This window comes from Oncorhynchus keta, chromosome 19 (assembly GCF_023373465.1).
Source record: "Oncorhynchus keta strain PuntledgeMale-10-30-2019 chromosome 19, Oket_V2, whole genome shotgun sequence".
NCBI classification, from domain to species: Eukaryota; Metazoa; Chordata; class Actinopteri; order Salmoniformes; family Salmonidae; genus Oncorhynchus; species Oncorhynchus keta.
Window position 1 is genome coordinate 19,845,861 of NC_068439.1, and position 22,231 is coordinate 19,868,091.

The window sequence follows — 22,231 nt, forward strand, 5'->3', positions numbered from 1 at the left end:
GCAGGCAGTTGGAGGCCACGGAAGGAGTGTTGTATGGCATTGAAGCTTGGTTGGACGTTTGTTAACACAGTATCCAAAGAAGGACCAGATGTATACAGAATGGTGTCATCTACGTAGAGGTGGATCAGAGAATCACCAGCAGCAATAGCGACATCATTGATATATACAGAGGAAATAGTCGGCCCGGGAATTGAACCCTGTGGCACCCCCATAGAGACTGCCAGAGGTCCCTCCGATTTGACACACTGAACTCTGTCTGAGAAGTAGTTGGTGAACCAGGCGAGGCGGTCATTTGAGAAACCAAGGTTATTGAGTCTGCAGATAAGAATGCGGTGATTGACAGAGTCAAAAGCCCTGGCCAGGTTGATGAAGACGGCTGCACAGTACTGTCTTTTATCGATGCCGTTTAGGATATCGTTTAGGACCTTGAGCATGGCTGAGGTGCACCCATGACCAGCTCGGAAACCAGATTGCATAGTGGAGAAGGTATGGTGGGATTTGAAATGGTTGGTTATCTGTTTGTTAACTTGGCTTTCAAAGATTTTAGAAAGGCAGGGCAGGATGGACATAGGTCTATAACAGTTTGGTTCTAGAGTGTCTCCCCCTTTGAAGAGGTTGTTGACCGTGGCAGCTTTCCAATCATTGCGGACCTCAGACGATACGAAAGAGAGGTTGAGCAGGTTAGTAATAGGGATTGCAACAATTTCGGCGGATAATTTTAGAAAAAGAGGGTCCAGATTGTCTAGCTCAGCTGATTTGTAGGGATCCAGATTTTTCAACTCTTTCAGAACATCAGCTGTCTGGATTTGGGTGAAGGAGAAGGGGGGAGCTTGAGCAAGTTGCTGCAGGGGGTGCAGAGCTGTTGGTCAGGGTAGGGGTAGCCAGGTGGAAGCATGGCCAGCCGTAGAAAATGCTTGTTGAAATGATCGATTATCGTAGATTTATCGTAGATTTATCGGTGGTGACAGTGTTTCCTAGCCTCAGTGCAGTGGGCAGCTGGGAGGAGGTGCTCTTATTCTTCATGGACTTTTTGGAATTAGTGCTACAGGATGCACATTTCTGTTTGAAAAAGCTAGCCTTAGCTTTCCTAACTGACTGTGTATATTGGTTCCTGACTGCTATGAAAAGTTGCATATTGCGGGGGCTATTCAATGCTAATGCAGAATGCCACAGAATGTTTTTGTGCTGGTCAAGGGCAGTCAAGTCTGGGGTGAACCAAGGGCTATATCTGTTCTTCGTTCTACATTTTTTGAACGGGGCATGCTTATTTAAAATGGTGAGGAAAGCACTTTTAAAGAGCAACCAGGCATTATCTGCTGACGGGATGAGGTCAATATCCTTCCAGGATACCCTGGCTAAGTCGATTAGAAAGGCCTGCTCGCTGAAGTGTTTTAGGGAGCTTTTTACATTGATTACGGACACAGGCAATGGAGGCAGTGATCACTGAGATCCTGGTTGAAGACAGCATAGGTGTATTTAGAGGGCAAGTTGGTCAGGATGATATCTAAGAGGGTGCCCATGGTTATGGATTTAGGGTTGTACCTGGTAGGGTCTCGAACTCTGATGGGGGGCAATCAATTCACATATGGTGTCCAGGGCACAGCTGGGGGCTGAGGGGGGTCAATAACAAGTGGCAAGGGTGAGAGACGTGTTTCTGTAAAGGTGGATTTTTAAAAGTAGAAGCTTGAACTGTTTGGGCACAGACCCGGATATTATGGCAAAACTCTGCAGGCTGTCTCTGCAGTAGATTGCTACTCTGCAACCCCAAAGGGGGTTTGGCAGTGCTATCATGTCGGAAAATGTTGTAGTTGGGGATGGAAATTTCATGATTTTTGGTGGCCTTCCTGAGCCAGGATTCAGACACGGCTAGGACATCAGATCTGGCAAAGCAGTGAATAAAACAAACTTAGGGAGGAGGCTTCTGATGTTAGTAGAATGGGGGATAAAGACTTTGAACTGGAGCTAATAATGACTGTTTTGCCTATTGATGTTTTCGAGTCACTAAACCTCGAGTCCGAATCAAGTTCCAAGTCCCCTGTGCTCGAATCCAAGTCCGAGTCACCAATGTGTAAAATGCGGTCCGCCAATACATGAATGATAATGGCTAGAATCAAGCTGTTTCTCTGAAGAAAATAGGGAGACTTGGCTAGTACAGCACCTGGCTATGAAATGCAGTAGGGAAAGTGTGAGGGTTGAGCAAGACTACAAATTTAAAGAATTTTCTATACTCTAGGGAGAGAAAAACATGACTGTTGTTTTACAATTAAACTTAATGCTGCTATTGTTTTTAATTTCATAAAGCAGCTTGTGTTTCTTAACCGTAGTCTGGATCTGAGTACCTCCTCGACACTTCACCGAAAGCGAACACATTTGGGGCTGTCTGATTGAGGACTTTTGAGGAAATGGAAACGTTGTGTAGGTTGCCCATGCGTCATCAATGAGCCGCGTGGTGCAATTCTGGGCAATTCTAGAGCTCTCCTTCAAGGAGTGAATGGGAGTCAATTGGGTTCAATATTACAAATATTTTCCGAGATATGAGAGAGTTATTTTGTTCTCTATCGTATCATATAGTTTTGGAATAGTGACATTACATACTTTCAAGGAAAATAAGCAGGCATTTTGATTCATACCCTGACTTTGAGAATAGCGTGAAGATTAGCTTAGCAACCGCGTGACGCAGCATGACAGCATGAACGCGATTGGTCGAAAGTTTGCTGTGTGGGGCGTTATACATTCCTCTTTTTTCAAATTTAAATGTTTTATTTCACCTTTATTTAACCAGGTAAGCTAGTTGAGAACTCATTCTTATTTACAACTGCGACCTGGCCAAGATAAAGCAAAGCAATGCGACACAAACAACAACACAGAGTTACACATGGAATAAACAAGCGTACATTCAATAACACAATAGAAAACAAAGAAAGTCTATATACAGTGTGTGAAAATGGCGTGAGGAGGTAAGGCAATAAATAGGCCATAGTAGCAAAGTAATTACAATTTAGCAAATTAACCTGTTGCGACGAGCAATTCCGTATCCGGGATCCTATTTATAGCCTCAAGCTCATTACCATAACGCAATGTTAACTATTCATGAAAATCGCCAATGAAATGAAATAAATATATTTGCTCTCAAGCTTAGCCTTTTGTTAACAACACTGTCATCTCAGATTTTCAAAATATGCTTTTAAACCATAGCTAAACAAGCATTTGTGTAAGAGTATTGATAGCCTAGCATAGCATTAAGCCTAGCATTCAGCATGCAACATTTTCACAAAAACAAGAAAAGCATTCAAATAAAATAATTTACCTTTGAAGAACTTCAGATGTTTTCAATGAGGAGACTCTCAGTTAGATAGCAAATGTTCAGTTTTTCCAGAAAGATTATTTGTGTAGGACAAATCGCTCCGTTTTGTTCATCATGTTTGGGTAAGAAAAAACCTGAAAATTAAGTCATTTCAACGCAAACTTTTCTCCAAATGATCTCCATAATTTCGACTGAAACATGGCAAACGTTGTTTAGAATCAATCCTCAAAAGGTGTTTTTCACATATCTATCGATGATAAATCACTCGTGGCAGTTTGGTTTCTCCTCTGAAGAAAATGGAACGCGTATGGACCTGGAGATTACGCAATAATTTCGACGGAGGACACCGGGCGGACACCTGGTAAATGTAGTCTCTTATGGTCAATCTTCCAATGATATGCCTACAAATACATCACAATGCTGCAGACACCTTGAGGAAACGACAGAAAGTGCAGGCTCATTCCTGGCGCATTCACAGCCATATAAGGAGACTTTGGAACACAGGGCATTCAAAATCTGGACCATTTCCTGTATGAAATTTCATCTTGGTTTCGCCTGTAGCATTAGTTCTGGGGCACTCACAGATAATATCTTTGCAGTTTTGGAAACGTCAGAGGTTTGTCTTTCCAAGGCTGTCAATTCCATGCATCGTCAAGCATATTTTCGTGACAAAATATCTTGTTTAAAATGGGAACGTTTATTATCCAAAAATTAAAAGAGCCCCCCTTATCTCGAAGAAGTTAACACTGGAGTGATAGATGAGTAGATGGTGATGTAGAAAGTAGAAATACTGGTGTGCAAAAGAGCAGAAAAGTAAATAAAAACAATATGGGGATGAGGTAGGTAGACTGGGTGGGCTATTTACAGATGGGCTATGTACAGCTGCGGCAACCGGTTAGCTGCTCAGATAGCTGGTGTTTAAAGTTAGTGAGGGAAATATGTCTCCAACTTCAGTGATTTTCGCAATTCGTTCCAGTCATTCTCAGCAGAGAACTGGAAGGAAAGGCGGCCAAAGGAGGTGTTGGCTTTGGGGAGAGTACCCAAGAAAAAAAGTATTTCCCAATGGGATTCCTGTCTCCTCTTTCTCTAATGTTGTCAATCAGATAGGTGTTGTGTTCCACTTCCTGTGACAGGGCTTAATATTGCCATGATTCCTCAGCTGTAATAGGTGTCAGAGCTGACCTGAGGATATTTAATAGACCTTAGTGTTAACTTTGTGACTATTGTCTGTTCACAGCAAATGGTCAGCTTTATGATCTATGAGTGAACGTGAACCCTGTGGTGGTGTTTTCATATACTGTACATCAGTGTAGCTTTTCAAAATGCATACTGGATATGTATTCTTGAAGCAAGCTTTACCATCGAGGCCTACTCAGCCGAACCACATAGACTCCAAAGCAAGTATGGAAAACCACTTGTTGGGTGGGAGTGAGATCTTCCCCATTCATTCACAACATCCAAACAGCATCTGGAGGGATGAGGGACAATGGATAACGATCGAGTGCAAGATGACAGCGGCACCGTCCCTTTTATTTCCATGACAGTGGACACTGCAAACCCCGGCCCCCCAACTACTCCATTTACACCCCTCCAGACCAGAGGACACCAGATTGCAGACCACCCCTCCAGCCTGCACCAGCCCACCCCTCCAACCCCCACTGCCCATCTCACCCTAGCCCAGCCTGTCCATCCACTCCTCCTGACCCCTTTCAGGCCTCCAGTCAGACCCACCGCATGGTAATTGATGAAAGAGGCCCCGGGAATCAAATGAGCTGGAAGGACATCAAGCGGCCGGTCTCTCTCCCCCAGCCTTGGGGAGTACGGCTGGTCTGACGCTGCCCCCCAGAACCCTCATCTGTCCCCCGTCTCCAGGCCTGTAAAAGGCTGGTTAATGAAGCATAGGGAGGGAATTACACTAACGCTAACTGGCAGATGTCCTGTATTGTGCCCAGCTACAATAAACAATATGGCCGCCTCTTGCATATTAGCATGAGAAAAGGGGCTGCACTCAGAGAAGCAATGTTTTGACTTTTTTTATGTGGGTTACTTTTTTCAGGTCTTTTTTTCTTGGGTACTCTTCATTTTTCAGGTCTGTTTTTCTTGGGTACTCTTCTTTTTTGGGGGGCTTTGGTCGCTTGCCTTGTGTTTCCTAGCCAGCTTTCTCTGGCTGAGCTGCTGTCCTAGATGGTTAGGTTGTTGGGTATCTTGTTGCTCTGTGTCACCTCCTGTGACATTGGTTTGCACCAAGTCAGGTTTTTTCTCTCATCTGCAGATGAGAGATTAGATATTAATGTCAGTCTGATAGTTTGACATTATCCCCAGCCCTACAAGCTATTCACTGCTATTTGCAACTAAAATGGATAAACTCTGCATCATGAATCTTCACTTGCATCATGTACTGTATGACTGTTATATGAATGAACTGAAAAAGGAGAGAGGAGATGGAGCATCGAGGGGGCATGGTTGTTGTTTGTATGTTTGTCCTCAAGTCACACTTCTGAGATAATTGGGGTTTTGTAGGAAATGCTGTTGAAAGGAAACATGGCGCAAATGGCCATTTAAAGCAAACAGAGAGGAACTCGTGGGGGCGGTGCCATTGTGTCAGCTCCCTAAATAACTGCCTCTGCCCCTGTCTGTTGACCTGCTAGGTCATGGGTGGATGGATATTCAAAAAGGAAGGCCTGTTTACGCTCTCTGGCCTGCCACACACACAAATTCCCTCTGCCCTGTATCTTCTCTAATACACAGACGCACATCCAGGGTCCTGTCCGTATTCCATGCATTGTGAGAGGCTCTAGTCCCCTCCCCTCGACCCTGGTCACCCCGCGCCGTTTGCTAATGTTTTCTTCTTGAGTGTGCAGCTCATTGTTTCAGCTCTTTTAATCACTCACCAGCTGCTAGGGTCAGTGAATGGAGCCCCGCGCGGGCCCAGGTCCATGTCACTTGTGAGGTCTTGGCGACGGGTTTCGGGGGGGTAGGCCGCACCGCCGCCTGCTGCAATCCCAGCAGCAGGCCGATTCATGTCGCAACTGTGAAAGCGCCCCTCTTTCTCTCCCTCTCCATTTCTCTTTCCCTCTCTTTCTCTTTTAATCTGCCCCAATCTCTCTGTCTCTATCACTCAAACAGCCCCCACTGCCACTATCACCCTCAGTCCTTATGTTGTTGTGGCTGGGCTGAGAGTTTCCACCAGAATGAGGAAATGGCCGTTTATCCCTCCTCTCAGACTCTCTCTCTCTCCTTTCTTTCCCTCTGAGTGCTTGTGGGTATTAGGGCCTGTGGGGCCGTCCTTGGCTACAGCTTGAACTAGTGGATCTACAACGATCAATCCTCCTCAGCTTGGCCCAGACAGCTGCAGGGTGGGTAGTGAAGGAGGCAGAGAGAGGCCCACCACCAACAGATCAAGGTTGCCTCCCAAATGGCACCCGATTCCCTTTGTAGTGCACTACTTTTGACCAGGGCTTATAGGGAACAGGGAACACATTTGGAACACAGATAAGAACTACTCCCCACAGTAACATGTCTTTCCTGCCCTGCTCTCTCTCCACAGTCGTGTCAGTTATCAGCATCTGCCACACAAAGGCTTTAAAGGGACACGCTCTCTTTTTTCCTAGTCGACAGGCTGCTGCACCACCTACAAGGCCTCAGTGATTTAACTTCTCTCTGTGGGAGTTTTCACTGTTCTGAGGCCTGTTGGTGGTTGATTTAGAAGAGAAACCAATGATGCTGAACCATTGGATCCTCTGTCAGGGATATCAGGTGTATTTTCTCAGTGCCCATGTGTCATGTTGTACCTGTTAAGACTGTGTCTGAATGTCCATGTGTCCTAACAGGATATGATGTACCAGCTGCTGCAGGGGTTGGACTTCCTGCACTCACACCGTGTGGTTCACCGGGACCTGAAACCCCAGAACATCCTGGTCACCAGTGGAGGACAGATAAAACTGGCCGACTTCGGTCTTGCCAGAATATACAGCTTTCAGATGGCCCTGACCTCCGTGGTGAGAACCTTGCTGTTATACACCTGTTATAAACCTGTTATAAACTGTTAAAACACCAGAATATACAGCTTTCAGATGGCCCTGACCTCCGTGGTGAGAACCTTGCTGTTATACACCTGTTATAAACCTGTTATAAACTGTTAAAACACTAGAATATACAGCTTTCAGATGGCCCTGACCTCCGTGGTGAGAACCTTGCTGTTATACACCTGTTATAAACCTGTTATAAACTGTTGAAACACCAGAATATACAGCTTTCAGATGGCCCTGACCTCCGTGGTGAGAACCTTGCTGTTATACACCTGTTATAAACCTGTTATAAACTGTTAAAACACCAGAATATACAGCTTTCAGATGGCCCTGACCTCAGTGGTGAGAACCTTGCTGTTAAACACCTGTTATAAACTGTTAAAACACCAGAATATACAGATTTCAGATGGCCCTGACCTCCGTGGTGAGAACCTTGCTGTTATACACCTGTTATAAACCTGTTATAAACTGTTAAAACACCAGAATATACAGCTTTCAGATGGTCCTGACCTCCGTGGTGAGAACCTTACTGTTATACACCTGTTATAAACCTGTTATAAACTGTTAAAACACCAGAATATACAGCTTTCAGATGGCCCTGACCTCCGTGGTGAGAACCTTACTGTTATACACCTGTTATAAACCTCCTGTAAACTGTTAAAACACCAGAATATACAGCTTTCAGATGGCCCTGACCTCCGTGGTGAGAACCTTACTGTTATACACCTGTTATAAACCTCCTGTAAACTGTTAAAACACCAGAATATACAGCTTTCAGATGACCCTGACCTCCGTGTTGAGAACCTTACTGTTATACATGTCGTTATAAACCTCTTATAAACTGTTAAAACACCAGAATATACAGCTTTCAGATGGCCCTGACCGCCATGGTGAGCATTTTAACATTATACAAGTACCAATCTCATTCCCAGACACTTCCGCCCAAATGCTCAATGAGTCTGTTGGACCAATGCGTCAAACGTTGCCTTCTTTGAGCCATGCATACAGTGGGGCAAAAAACTATTTAGTCAGCCACCAATTGTGCAAGTTCTCCTACTTAAAAAGATGAGAGAGGCCTGTAATTTTCATCATAGGTACACTTCAACTATGACAGACAAGATGAGAAATAAAATCCAGAAAATCAATAATTTTTAATTAATTTATTTGCAAATTATGGTGGAAAATAAGTATTTGGTCACCTACAAACAAGCAAGATTTCTGGCTCTCACAAACCTGTAATTTCTTCTTTAAGAGGCTCCTCTGTCCTCCACTCGTTACCTGTATTAAGGGCACCTGTTTGAACTTGTTATCAGTATAAAAGACACCTGTCTACAACCTCAAACAGTCACACTCCAAACTCCACTATGGCCAAGACCAAAGAGCTGTCAAAGGACACCAGAGACCTGCACCAGGTTGGGTGCACCAGGTTGGGAAGACTGAATCTGCAATAGGTAAGCAGCTTGGTTTGAAGAAATCAACTGTGGGAGCAATTATTAGGAAATGGAAGACATACAAGACCACTGATAATCTCCCTCGATCTGGTGCTCCACGCAAGATCTCACCCCGTGGGGTCAAAATGATCACAAGAAAGGTGAGCAAAAATCCCAGAACCACATGGGGGGACCTAGTGAATGACCTGCAGAGAGCTGGGACCAAAGTAACAAAGCCTACCATCAGTAACACACTACGCCGCCAGGGACTCAAATCCTGCAGTGCCAGACGTGTCCCCCTGCTTAAGCCAGTACATGTCCAGGCCCGTCTGATGTTTGCTAGAGAGCGTTTGGATGATCCAGAAGAAGATTGGGAGAATGTCATATGGTCAGATGAAACCAAAATATAACTTTTTGGTAACATCTCAACTCGTCATGTTTGGGTATATAACAAAGTATTGAGATAAACTTTTGTTATTGACCAAATACTTATTTTCCACCATCATTTGCAAATAAATTCATAAAAAATCCTACAATGTGATTTTCTCAATAATTTTTTTAATTTTCTCTGTCATAGTTGAAGTGTACCTATGATGAAAATTACAGGCTTCTCTCATCTTTTTAAGTGGGAGAACTTGCACAATTGGTGGCTGACTAAATACTTTTTTTGCCCCACTGTAGGCATTGGCTTAACCGGCTTGATCCAGTGTTCATTTTGACACTCTTTTTTTAGATTTTGTCTAGTCTTGGTCATTTTCACTAAAATATCATTAAGTCTTAGTCACATTTTTGTCATTTGAATACTGATTTAGTCTAGTTATTGTAAAAATTATGAAAACGCTGGGCCATTTTAGTCAAATAAATGCCCTTTCATTTTAGTAACATTTTAGTCATATCACATTTGTATTGCCTCATTAACCTATAGTAAACAAATCACTGACTTCCATGTGCTTCGGAAAGTGTGTTCGGAAAGAATTCAGACCCCTTCACTTTTTCCACGTTTTGTTACGTACAGCCTTATTCTAAATCAAGCCTTTTCTCCCAGGAACAGAGGGAGACTTGGCTAGTACTTTGGCTACAGAACCTGGCTTTGAAATGCAGTGGCGAAAGTGTGAGGGTTGAGCAAGACTACAAATTTAAAGACTTTTCTATACTCTAGGGAGAGAAAAACATAGCTAGACTGTTGTTTTACTATTAAACATAATGCTGCAATTGTTTTTCATTTAGTAAAGCAGCTTGACCAGGCAAAGGGTAGCTAACTAGAAGGCTGGCGGTGACTGGTTAGCTACGGAGAAACAGGAAAGTAGCCTGCGTAATGTGTGTAATAGGAGAAAGCTTGCTTCCCCGCAGCTCACCAGCTGATGAAGGCTGTGTGCCGGGTGTGGCGCGTCCTTCCACTGCTGAACAGAACTGCGCTGTGCTTCTGTTCTGCTAATATTAATTGTACTTATCACTGAAAAATTCTCAATGACTCCAAAAAACTATTGCAGTGAGATTTTATCCACAGAGATAATTTAGTCTCGTCATAATCAACTGATATTAAACATATTGTAACGACCCTGGGTTTATAAGTGCGGAAATCGACTCTGCCGCTTGAGCATGCTTTTGCGGCACAGTCGATAGCGCAGCGCACCTCGGGCTCGAAGGTCGAAGGCCCTGCTGTTTCATTACATTACATACACATTATATATATATATATCTATATATGTGTATATTAAAACATTCTCAGTCTATTTAGTTAGTTATCATCTTGTAAATTAACACAGAAAATAGGTATTCGGTGAATATTTTAGTCACTATTTTTGTTGACGAAATGAACACTGGATTCATCTACCAACCAATCATCTCCCACAACACCTTCCCCTAACCCTTCCCCGTACACTAGCACACCTCAAGCACAGAGCCATGCCTCGCAGTTGTGTGATTCGTTCAAATGAAATGATGATAAATACTTTACTCAGTAAGGTTAATCCCATAGAATTCTACGGTCACTCCAACTAAAGCTAACTTTGAATTGTTGCTGTACCAGGTTTATATGCACTGTTCACAATAGCCTAGGTATGAGGTTATACCAGTTTCTGGCTAAAGGATATATAATACATTTTGGAAAGTATTTGAGGCGCTTGCTTTTCCTTGGGTTGCACTTTTTGTACTATTCCATTGGTTCAATTATACATGGAAAACCAAACCTCCCAAAATATTTCACATACTTGACACAAGTCTGTTACATATAGCCAGCCTGGTTCCTCTTCCTACAGGCTCACTAGCCAGACCCCATAGTCTCAAGCAGCATACGTCTGATTAATATCAGGTCATTAGATAACAGATAGTTAAGAGATGACATAACAGAGGTTATGTATGGGGACTGTGTGTGTTACTTCCCAATGTAAAGAATATTTTTTAAAGAATATCTACCTCAGCCCTCTCCAAAACAAAATACTTGTTCTTCTGGGACAAACGACTGGCTTTAGACCCTTCTTCTGAAAACCTGATCTCTCTCTTTCTCTCCTCCTCCCTCCTTCTCTTCCTTCACTCTCTCTGTCCATCTTTATCTAATTTTCTGCTCCTCTGCTATCAGTCGGTTGGTGCGCTCTTATTTCTCCAATTGGGTGAACTTTCAATTACTGCATGTGTGCGCGTCCCAAATGGCACCCTATTCCCTTTAGTGCACTACTTTTGATCTGGACCCTGTGGTAGTGCACTAAAAGGGAATAGGGTTCCATTTGGGAAGCAGACAGAGCGTTTTCTGGTGTCAGTCTGAAGTCTGGAGTCCCTCAGGTAGAATGGGGAGTGTAACAGGCAGACAGAGAAAGAGACTGACAGGATGAGAGAGAGACAGAAAGAGAGCGAGACAGACAGAAAGAGAGACAGACAGACAGAACGAGAGCAAGACAGACAGAACGAGAGAGAAACAGACAGAACGAGAGAGGCAGACAGAATGAGAGAGACAGACAGACAGAACGAAAGCGAGACAGACAGAACGAGAGAGCGAGACAGACAAAACGAGAGTGAGACAGACAGAAGAAGAGAGAGACAGACAGAACCAGAGAGAGAGAGAGAGAGACAGAACGAGAGAGAGAGACTGACAAAACGAGAGAGAGAGACAGTACGAGAGAGAGACAGACAGAACGAGAGGGAGAGAGACAGAATGAGAGAGAGACAGACAGAACGAGAGAGAGAAGGCAGGATGGTCTCCTGGGACACAGATGAAAAGCGGCTAATGTGATGTAGCGGGCACTGAAAGGGCACCAGCCTGCACGGCAGAGAGAAGACCAGTAAACGATATGGGGTGTGCAGAGTGAGAATGAAGGAAGGGCTGAAGAGACGCAAGTCTCAGGAATCCCTGAAGTGGACGTGACAAGGATGAAATAGACAGTGAGGGAGGGAGCCTGGCGGGGGGACGGAGAGAGATTGAGTCAGCGATACCACCCCCCCTTAATCCTCCTCCTCCTACCCTTCTTCCATCAAGGCTTTGAAGTGGGACTGTCTTGCACTGGGCTCTGATGTCCAGAGATAGCAGGACAGAGGATGACAGAGCGAGGGAGAAGGTCTGAAAGGGATGGAAGCACGGAGAGATGAGACGTTATTAGATTAGCAGACCATAACAAGGGTATTTCAGGACTAACTGAGGACATTCATTTATCTGTGGGAATAGTGATCTGAATATACAAATATGTATACTATTATATTACTTATACAAAGTAAAGATGGCCAAATATAACCAAGGGAGGCATTGTTGTTTCATGTTTAAATGTTTGAGGATCAACTTTATTAAGCACTACCTAGAGAAATGAACAGACAGTCAAGTTAAGATGTGTCATCCAATGTGTACCTGGCCTGGCCAGACTCAGTCATGCTGTCAGTCGGGGTCTCGCTCTGTGGTTCTATTAGCTGGTTTCAGTTATTTTATGATAGACGGGGCATGGCAACATTTTGTTAGGTTGACAGTTAGAGCTTCTGTTCTGGAAATTCACCTGGGAATCCACCTTAGGCATCGGTGACAGAAATACAGATCCTGTGTGTGTGTGTGTGTGTGTTTGTGTGCTTGCGTGTGTGTGTGTGGGGGTTCCAGATTAATGTTCCTGTATGTGTGTGTGTGTGTGTGTGTGTCTGGAATCCCCCTATCTCCCTCCCCAGTGATGTTTCCTCTGGCTCAGATAAAGAATGCCCTGCCGTGACTGTGCTCTCACTCAGTATGCAAAAACATAACCCATTCACAGTTAGAGACACAGTACACACACACACACACACACACACACACACACACACACACACACACACACACACACACACACACACACACACTCTCATAGTAGGATTTGTACCTTTCTGTCCGATGATAGAGGGTGATACCTGCCAGTTACCAACACACTGAGAATGGCCTGTCTAGTTATAAAAGGGCACAGTTACAGGCAGGAGGGGCAGCGAAGCAGCCCAGGTACATACAACTCATTACCACACCTGGCTCCGCTTGACTCATTCCAAACTACCCAGGGCACTGAGAAATGCTGTCTCTGAATAGAAGATGTGTCTGTTCTGTCTCCATCACAGTCAGGATATGAATCAATATGATTCATATTCTGCTTTCTTACAGAGTATATGAGAGCTGAATTTGCATAAGGTACAAAAAGGGCCTCTTCTGGATTTTCCTTTCCTTAACTGAAACTGGTTTAATTCAGAAAGGCAGTTGACGGTTTATGACAATTCAACTTCTCTTTTATGTGTTGCATGTGTGTGTGTGTGTGTGTGTGTGTGTGTGTGTGTGTGTGTGTGTGTGTGTGTGTGTGTGTGTGTGTGTGTGTGTGTGTGTGTGTGTGTGTGTGTGTGTTTGTGTGTGTGTGCGTGTGCGTGTGCGTGTGTGTGATGGGGTTGCTGCATCCCTCAGAGGCCCCCTGACAGTTCCTCCCCTGAGTGAAAGGGGGACTCGGGGACCACCCATCGGGTGGCGCGGGGGTGCAGATCAAGCTGACCCTGGGAGTAGCTGGGGGTCCAATGCTTTGTTTGTTGTTTTACAATGACCTCAGCCTCCTGACACCTGATTGTCTGTCTCTGAGTGACAAGCCGATGTGTAAAGCTGCAGAGTTAAGCTGATGGCTTAGGAAAGAGGAAAAGAGACAACCATGTCCTTTTTCCTCCCATCAAACTGAGGATTATCAACCTTTTGCTTTTCTCATAAGCACATGCAGCACATTGAGGGGAAACATGTTTGTTTTTTATGTATTTTGGTCCCTAAATCAAAAGCTATGAGATCTTGTCCCCCGCCGCAAGACGCTTTGGCCACACCAGAACAAACTCCTAATGGTCTGTTTCCTCAAGGCATATTTAGAACCATATAGTGGCTCATTATTATAATTGATTCGGCCTGTGGGGGTTTCCCTGTCCGTCCATTCATACCACGGCCAGTCGTTATAATGGGAAGCAGACTGGATTGTCCCATGAATGGAATTAGGCACACACACACACACACACACACACACACACACACACACACACACACACACACACACACACACACACACACACACACACACACACACACACACACACACACACACACACACACACACACACACACACACACACACACTCGCTCTCTCTCTCGGGGAAGCATCATGTGCACTGCGTTGCCTAATTCCCACTGATTGTTGTTACATATTTGCAGCTACCAAAATAAACTGTGGTTGTTGTAATACCCAGGGTGAAGAGACATATATACAGGTGTTAGTGTGGGGTATGTTTCTCCAAATAGATACAGGTGTTAAAGTGGGGTATATTTCTCCACATAGATACAGGTGTTAGTGTGGGGTATGTTTCTCCACATAGATACAGGTGTTGGTGTGGGGTATGTTTCTCCACATAGATACAGGTGTTAGTGTGGGGTATGTTTCTCCACATAGATACAGGTGTTAGTGTGGGGTATGTTTCTCCACATAGATACAGGTGTTAGTGTGGGGTATGTTTCTCCACATAGATACAGGTGTTGGTGTGGGGTATGTTTCTCCACATAGATACAGGTGTTAGTGTGGGGTATGTTTCTCCACATAGATACAGGTGTTAGTGTGGGGTATGTTTCTCCACATAGATACAGGTGTTAGTGTGGGGTATGTTTCTCCACATAGATACAGGTGTTAGTGTGGGGTATGATTCTCCACATAGATACAGGTGTTAGTGTGGGGTATGTTTCTCCACATAGATACAGGTGTTAGTGTGGGGTATGTTTCTCCACATAGATACAGGTGTTAGTGTGGGGTATGTTTCTCCACATAGATACAGGTGTTAGTGTGGGGTATGTTTCTCCACATAGATACAGGTGTTAGTGTGGGGTATGTTTCTCCACATAGATACAGGTGTTAGTGTGGGGTATGTTTCTCCACATAGATACAGGTGTTAGTGTGGGGTATGTTTCTCCAAATAGATACAGGTGTTAAAGTGGGGTATATTTCTCCACATAGATACAGGTGTTAGTGTGGGGTATGATTCTCCACATAGATACAGGTGTTAGTGTGGGGTATGTTTTTCCACATAGATACAGGTGTTAGTGTGGGGTATGTTTCTCCACATAGATACAGGTGTTAGTGTGGGGTATGTTTCTCCACATAGATACAGGTGTTAGTGTGGGGTATGTTTCTCCACATAGATACAGGTGTTAGTGTGGGGGTATGTTTCTCCACATATATACAGGTGCTAGTGTGGGGTATGTTTCTCCACATAGATACAGGTGTTAGTGTGGGGTATGTTTCCCCACATGGATACAGGGAACATTCAGAACAAGCCAGTGGCTGCAAGCAGCAAGCTGACCTGAGAAGCGGTCGGCTGGTCGGTCGCTAGGTGTTGCCAACATGAGGAATTCATTCCGTTGGCCGGGCAGGAAGTGACAGACTCCAGATGACTCCCACGACAACAACACTACTTGTTGTCGCTGCGCAGCACGAAAAGTGTAGCCTTGTCCCAGATCTGTTTGTGCCCTCTTGCCAGCTCTGTGACAATGACCAAACAGATCTGGGACCAGGCTACACTTTTCCTGTCTAACATTGTCGCCGTACGCTGCGCGGCTCCACAACAAGTAGTGTTGAATTAGATGAGGTCAGTTTGAGTGTGAAAAAATCTTAAGTAAGCATGATTGCACACATTTCAGTTCAACTATGAGTGTGGGTGGGGAAACCACTTACCGTTTACTCACCACTTTTAGTCATTTTAGGTTCCAGATTTTCATTAGAAGCCAGTCAGATGTCTCTTATTCAATGACTCAGTGCTTTCTGTTTTCACTTTTTTGAATTCCCCATGACCCTATCTTGAATTTCATGGCCGTGCCAGTAATGATAAGTAATCAATACATTTATCAGTACGTTCCATGTCTCTTGAGACCCAGTACCTCAACAGACAACATCAGTCTAATCCACTACTGTGTGAGAATTGAGGAAAAAATAAAACGCTTTAAAATGAATTTCTCAGTCATAGCCAAGGATGAATCTCATTGGAAGGTTTTGTCTGTGACTCCAGTCCTTTATGTTCTCACTGTCAGACAATGTGCTTCCACTCTGGAGAGACACTCAGGCAACAACTCAGCTTAGTTTGGAAAGGGAAAAACCCCACACATCATGCAGCAGAGCACATGCAGCCCTCTCTGGGAATGTTTAGATATCTCCTCAACGGAAAAGGGAAAACTTCCCTCTTTCTCTCCTCTCTCTCCATGCTCCAACTGCAGCGGGAGAAGAGGGCTGTCCCCAAACACACGCACGAGGATATGAATGCACACACACACACACACACACACACACACACACACACACACACACACACACACACACACACACACACACACACACACACACACACACACACACACACACACACACGCACACACACACACACACACAGACACACAGACACACACACACAGGCAGTACACACACACGCACACACACACACACACACACACACACACACACACACACACACACACACACACACACACACACACACACACACACACACACACACACACACAGACACAGACACACACACACAGGCAGTACACACACACACACACACACACACACACACACACACACACACACACACACACACACACACACACACACACACACACACACACACACACACACACACACACACACACACACACAGACACACAGGCAGTACACACACACACACACACACACACACACACACACACACACACACACACACACACACACACACACACACACACACACACACACACACACACACACACACACACACACACACAGACACACACACAGACACACACACACAGGCAGTACACACATACACAAACACACACACACACACACACAGACACACACACAGACACACACACAGACACACACACACAGGCAGTACACACATACACAAACACACACACAGGCAGCGGTGGAGAGCACAATGCACAGTGAACGTCTTATTTGGTATTTCCTGTGTAACCCCTACAGCCAGCCAGGCAGCGCACCCCCTGCACTTCAGGCCCCATCTGTGTTAATTGTTGACGGGCTCTTGGCCACGGTTCAGGTCGAGAAAAGGGGGAATGATTGGGGGGGGGTGTGGAGGTTAATGGCATCTGGATATTAAAGCCTTGCCTGTAACAGCAATGAAGAAAATAAAATTACAGCATATATGAGGAATTTTCCAACTAATGATGTGCGGATGTGGTAGCTATAGCACTGAGGGGAAAGAGGCTGACTGTGCTGTCTTTGTTCGCTGGGAGAGGGCCCCATGCAGCATTCCTGTACGCTGTGCATACTTTGGCAACTGTTGCGCTCCATTTTATAACTGTATACAGTTTATGCTGCGGCTGCTCTCTACTGTAAGCTTGTGACTAACTCTGAGTCTTCTTTCCTTTCTTGGCCTGCTGTGAGGGTATTGTTGTTGTCTTTCTTGGCCTGCTGTGAGGGTATTGTTGTTGTCTTTCTTGGCCTGCGGTGAGGGTATTGTTGTTGTCTTTCTTGGCCTGCGGTGAGGGTATTGTTGTTTTCTTTCTTGGCCTGCGGTGAGGGTATTGTTGTTGTCTTTCTTGGCCTGCTGTGAGGGTATTGTTGTTGTCTTTCTTGGCCTGCGGTGAGGGTATTGTTGTTGTCGTTCTTGGCCTGCTGTGAGGGTATTGTTGTTGTCTTTCTTGGCCTGCTGTGAGGGTATTGTTGTTGTCTTTCTTGGCCTGCGGTGAGGGTATTGTTGTTGTCTTTCTTGGCCTGCGGTGAGGGTATTGTTGTTGTCTTTCTTGGCCTGCGGTGAGGGTATTGTTGTTTTCTTTCTTGGCCTGCGGTGAGGGTATTGTTGTTGTCTTTCTTGGCCTGCGGTGAGGGTATTGTTGTCTTTCATGTCAATTTTCTTTTGAAAGAGAGAAGGTTAAAAGTCAAAGTGACTGTTGAAAATAGTGGTGTCTACTGGCTATCTGACTGCTGAGCTTACTTTCTAAACAGGACATGTTTAGCATGGTGAAGTGTCTATCTAAACAGAACATGTTTAGCATGGTGAAGTGTCTATCTAAACAGGACATGTTTAGCATGGTGAAGTGTCTATCTAAACAGGACATGTTTAGCATGGTGAAGTGTCTATCTAAACAGGACATGTTCAGCATGGTGAAGTGTCTATCTAAACAGGACATGTTTAGCATGGTGAAGTGTCTATCTAAACAGGACATGTTTAGCATGGTGAAGTGTCTATCTAAACAGGACATGTTTAGCATGGTGAAGTGTCTATCTAAACAGGACATGTTTAGCATGGTGAAGTGTCTATCTAAACAGGACATGTTCAGCATGGTGAAGTGTCTATCTAAACAGGACATGTTTAGCATGAGGAAGTGTCTATCTAAACAGGACATGTTTAGCATGGTGAAGTGTCTATCTAAACAGGACATGTTTAGCATGAGGAAGTGTCTATCTAAACAGGACATGTTTAGCATGGTGAAGTGTCTATCTAAACAGGACATGTTTAGCATGGTGAAGTGTCTATCTAAACAGGACATGTTTAGCATGAGGAAGTGTCTATCTAAACAGGACATGTTTAGCATGGTGAAGTGTCTATCTAAACAGGACATGTTTACTCAGTGCCTCTTTGCTTGACATCATGGAAAAATCAAAATAAATCAGCCACGACCTCAGAAAGAAAATTGTGGACCTCCACAAGTCTGGTTCATCCTTGGGAGCAATTTCCAAACGCCTGAAGGTACCACATTCATCTGTACAAACAATAGTATGCAAGTCTAAACACCATGGGACCACGCAGCCGTCATACCGCTCAGGAAGGAGATCCGTTCTGTCTCCTAGAGATGAACGTACTTTGGTGTGAAAAGTGCAAATCAATCCCAGAACAACAGCAAAGGACCATGTGAAGATGCTGGAGGAAACAGGTACAAAGTATCTATATCCACAACAAAACGAGTCCTATATTGACATAACCTGAAAGGCCGCTCAGCAAGGAAGAAGCCACTGCTCCAAAACAGCCATAAAACAGTCTGACTACGGTTTGCAACTGCACATGGGGACAAATATCATACTTTTTGGAGAAAAGTCCTCTGGTCTAATGAAACAAAAATAGAATTGTTTGGCCATAATGACCATCGTTATGTTTGGGTGAAAAGGGGGAGGCTTGCAAGCCAAAGAACACTATCCCAACCGTGAAGCACGGGGGTGACAGCATCATGTTGTAGGTGTGCTTTGCTGCAGGAGGGACTGGTGCACTTCACAAAATAGATGGCTTCATGAGGCAGGAAAAATATGTGGATATATTGAAGCAACATCTCAAGACATCAGTCAGGAAGTTAAAGCTTGGTCGCAAATGGGTCTTCCAAATGGGCAATGACCCCAAGCATACTTCCAAAGTTGTGGCAAAGTGGCTTAAGTACAACAAAGTCAAGGTACTGGAGTGGCCATCACAAAGCCCTGACCACAATCCTATAGAAAATGTGTGGGCAGAACTGAAAAAGCGTGTGTGAGCAAGGAGGCCTACAAACCTGACTCAGTTACACCAGCCCTGTCAGGAGGAATGGGACAAAATTCTCCCAACCTATTGTGGGAAGCTTGTGGAAGGCTACCTGAAATGTTTGATTCAAGTTAAACAATTTAAAGGCAATGCTACCAAATTTCTATTTGAGTGTATGTAAACTTCTGACCCACTGGAAATGTGATGAAAGAAATAAAATCTGAAATAAATCATTCTCTCTACTATTATTCTGACATTTCACTTTCTTAAAATAAAGTGTTGATCCTAACTGACCTAAGACAGGAAATGTTTACTCGGATTACATGTCAGGAACTGTCAAAAACTGAGTTTAAATGTAGTTGGCTAAGGTGTATGTAAACTACCGACTTCAACTGTAGAAACTCTAAATGGCCCTGAGGAAGACACAGGGATGCCGAGACGTTGGTAAATACCCATTACATTTCTGGGAGTTTAAATATATGGAGTGTGCGACTTTCTTTATCGGCATTTTGTCTTTAGCCAAACGTTTGGTGGAACTGGTCCTTTTAAAGGTGTCAGCCCATCTGGGGCGGGCGCCCTACATGGTAGAAAAGAATGTGGCCGCGGGCCACATGGTCAAAAGTATTGCACTACATAGAAAATAGGGTGCCATTTAGGGTGCCATTTGGGACGCAGGCTGTGTTGAAGGCAGGGGCCTTTCATCCTGAGATTCCTTTGAGAGAGAGAATGTAAACACGGGACCCCGGCCAAGCCCATCAGCCAAGCTTACGACTAATCACATTGTGTCTCGATTGTTTTAATTCCACAGGGGATATCAAAGAGACGCTGGCTGGGGCAATAGTGGAATAGTGCTGGGTTGGGGTGGGTGGATAGTACTGGCTGAGGGGGAGAAGGGGGATGGAGGTAGTTTAAGGTTCTATTAACAGGGCACAATGCCTGCCCAATGATCTCTTTAGCGCTCCACACTGGTCCAGTCTTTAACAGTACAGTTGTACTGGACACAGCGCTGCGACGGAGAGGGAGAGAGAGACAGGGGGAGAGAGAGACAGAGGGAGAGAGAGAGAGAGACAGAGGGAGAGAGAGAGCGTGAAAGCAAGAGAGACAGAGGGAGAGAGAGACGCATAGGAAAAGAGAGAGGCAGAGGGAAAGAGAGAGATAGAGGGAGAGGGAGGCAGAGGGAAATAGAGAGAGATGCAGAGGGAAAGAGGTGAGAAGGCGAGGCAGAGGGAGAGAGATGGAGGCACAGGGAAAGAGAGAGAGAAAGAGGCTGAGGGAAAGAGAGGGAGAGAGAGAGGCAGAGAGAGATGCAGAGGGAGAGTGAGAGAGAGAGGGAAAGAGAGAGAGAGACAGAGGGAAAGAGAGAGGGAGAGAGAGAGGCAGAGGGAAAGAGAGAGAGAAAGAGACGGGCAGAGGGAAAGAGAGGGAGAGAGAGAGAGCAAGAGGGAAAGAGAAAGAAAGGCAGAGGGAAAGGGAGAGTGAGAGAGAGAAAGGCAACAAAAGAGAGAGGCAACATGAGAGGGAGGAAGGCGGATGTGCTCGGTCAGTGGAGCTTGCCTTGCCTTGGAGGATCTGTTGCATGGCTGCTTTCTGTGCTGCCTGTTCTGCCTGCCTGCCTATGCTGCCGGTTCTGCATGTGCTGCCTATGCTGCCTGTCTGCCTGTGCTGCCTGTTCTGCCTGTGCTGCCTGTCTGCCTGTGCTGCGTGTTCTGCCTGCCTGTTTGCCATTTCCTCTCCAGTGTGTAGCAGAGAGCGAGTTGGGCCAGACGGGATGGATGCTCTCAGCAGAAAGGAATGCCCAGAATGTTGTCCTTTAATCTGGAGTCAGCCAGCCAGGCTGCTTTATCTGACTGCCTCTGTTCTGTTAGCAGGCAAGCAGCAGCTCCACACAAGCAGAGCTAAAGGAGAGGCCTGCATACCTGTCAGTCAGGCTACAGTCCCAGCCCCCTGTCCCTGGCCTGCACAGACATGGGAGAAGAAGAGGAGATGGAGGGTGGGAAGGAGGCACAGGGGGGAGAAAAATAATAGAGAGAGAGAATGGGGAGGGAGGTGAGATGGGTGGGGATATACAGTCCTGGTCAAAAGTTTTGAGAATGACACAAATATTAATTTTCACAAAGTTTGCTGCTTCAATGTCTTTAGATATTTTTGTCAGATGTTACTATGGAATACTGAAGTTTAATTACAAGCATTTCATAAGTGTCAAGGGCTTTTATTGACAATTACATGAAGTTGATGCAAAGAGTTAATATCTGCAGTGTTGACCCTTCTTTTTCAAGACCTCTGTAATCCGCCCTGTCATGCTGTCAATTAGCTTCTGGGCCACATCCTGACTGATGGCAGCCAATTCTTGCATAAACAACGCTTGGAATTTTTGAGTTTTTGAGTTTTTGTTTGTCCACCCGCCTCTTGAGGATTGACCACAAGTTCTCAATGGGATTAAGGTCTGGGGAGTTTCCTGGCCATGGACCCAAAATATCTATGTTTTGTTCCCCGAGCCACTTAGGTATCAC

At 44.9% G+C, this 22,231-nt stretch overlaps 2 protein-coding genes across 19 annotated transcripts in view; both read left to right on the plus strand.

The window, feature by feature from the left end:
- Nucleotides 1-22,231, plus strand: part of LOC118372793 (cyclin-dependent kinase 6-like) — an 85,095-nt gene that overhangs the window by 13,240 nt on the left and 49,624 nt on the right. The window contains exon 4 of the mRNA XM_052469985.1: nucleotides 7,135-7,302. Within this exon, the coding sequence (XP_052325945.1) occupies nucleotides 7,135-7,302 (168 nt within the window). The remainder of the gene's footprint in view (nucleotides 1-7,134; nucleotides 7,303-22,231) is intronic.
- On the plus strand, nucleotides 8,042-17,318 carry LOC127909292 (putative uncharacterized protein FLJ46204). 18 transcript variants are annotated; one of them, XM_052469966.1, is made up of 4 exons: nucleotides 8,042-14,739; nucleotides 14,777-14,887; nucleotides 14,925-15,146; nucleotides 15,295-17,318. In XM_052469966.1, exon 4 carries the CDS (start codon nucleotides 16,288-16,290, stop codon nucleotides 17,281-17,283), a length of 996 nt encoding a protein of 331 aa, XP_052325926.1. In that variant the 5' UTR covers nucleotides 8,042-14,739; nucleotides 14,777-14,887; nucleotides 14,925-15,146; nucleotides 15,295-16,287; the 3' UTR covers nucleotides 17,284-17,318. The 18 variants fall into 18 exon arrangements, with proteins under 18 accessions (XP_052325926.1, XP_052325927.1, XP_052325934.1 ...); XM_052469967.1 differs by having other exon boundaries at nucleotides 14,925-15,109; XM_052469974.1 differs by having other exon boundaries at nucleotides 14,925-15,072.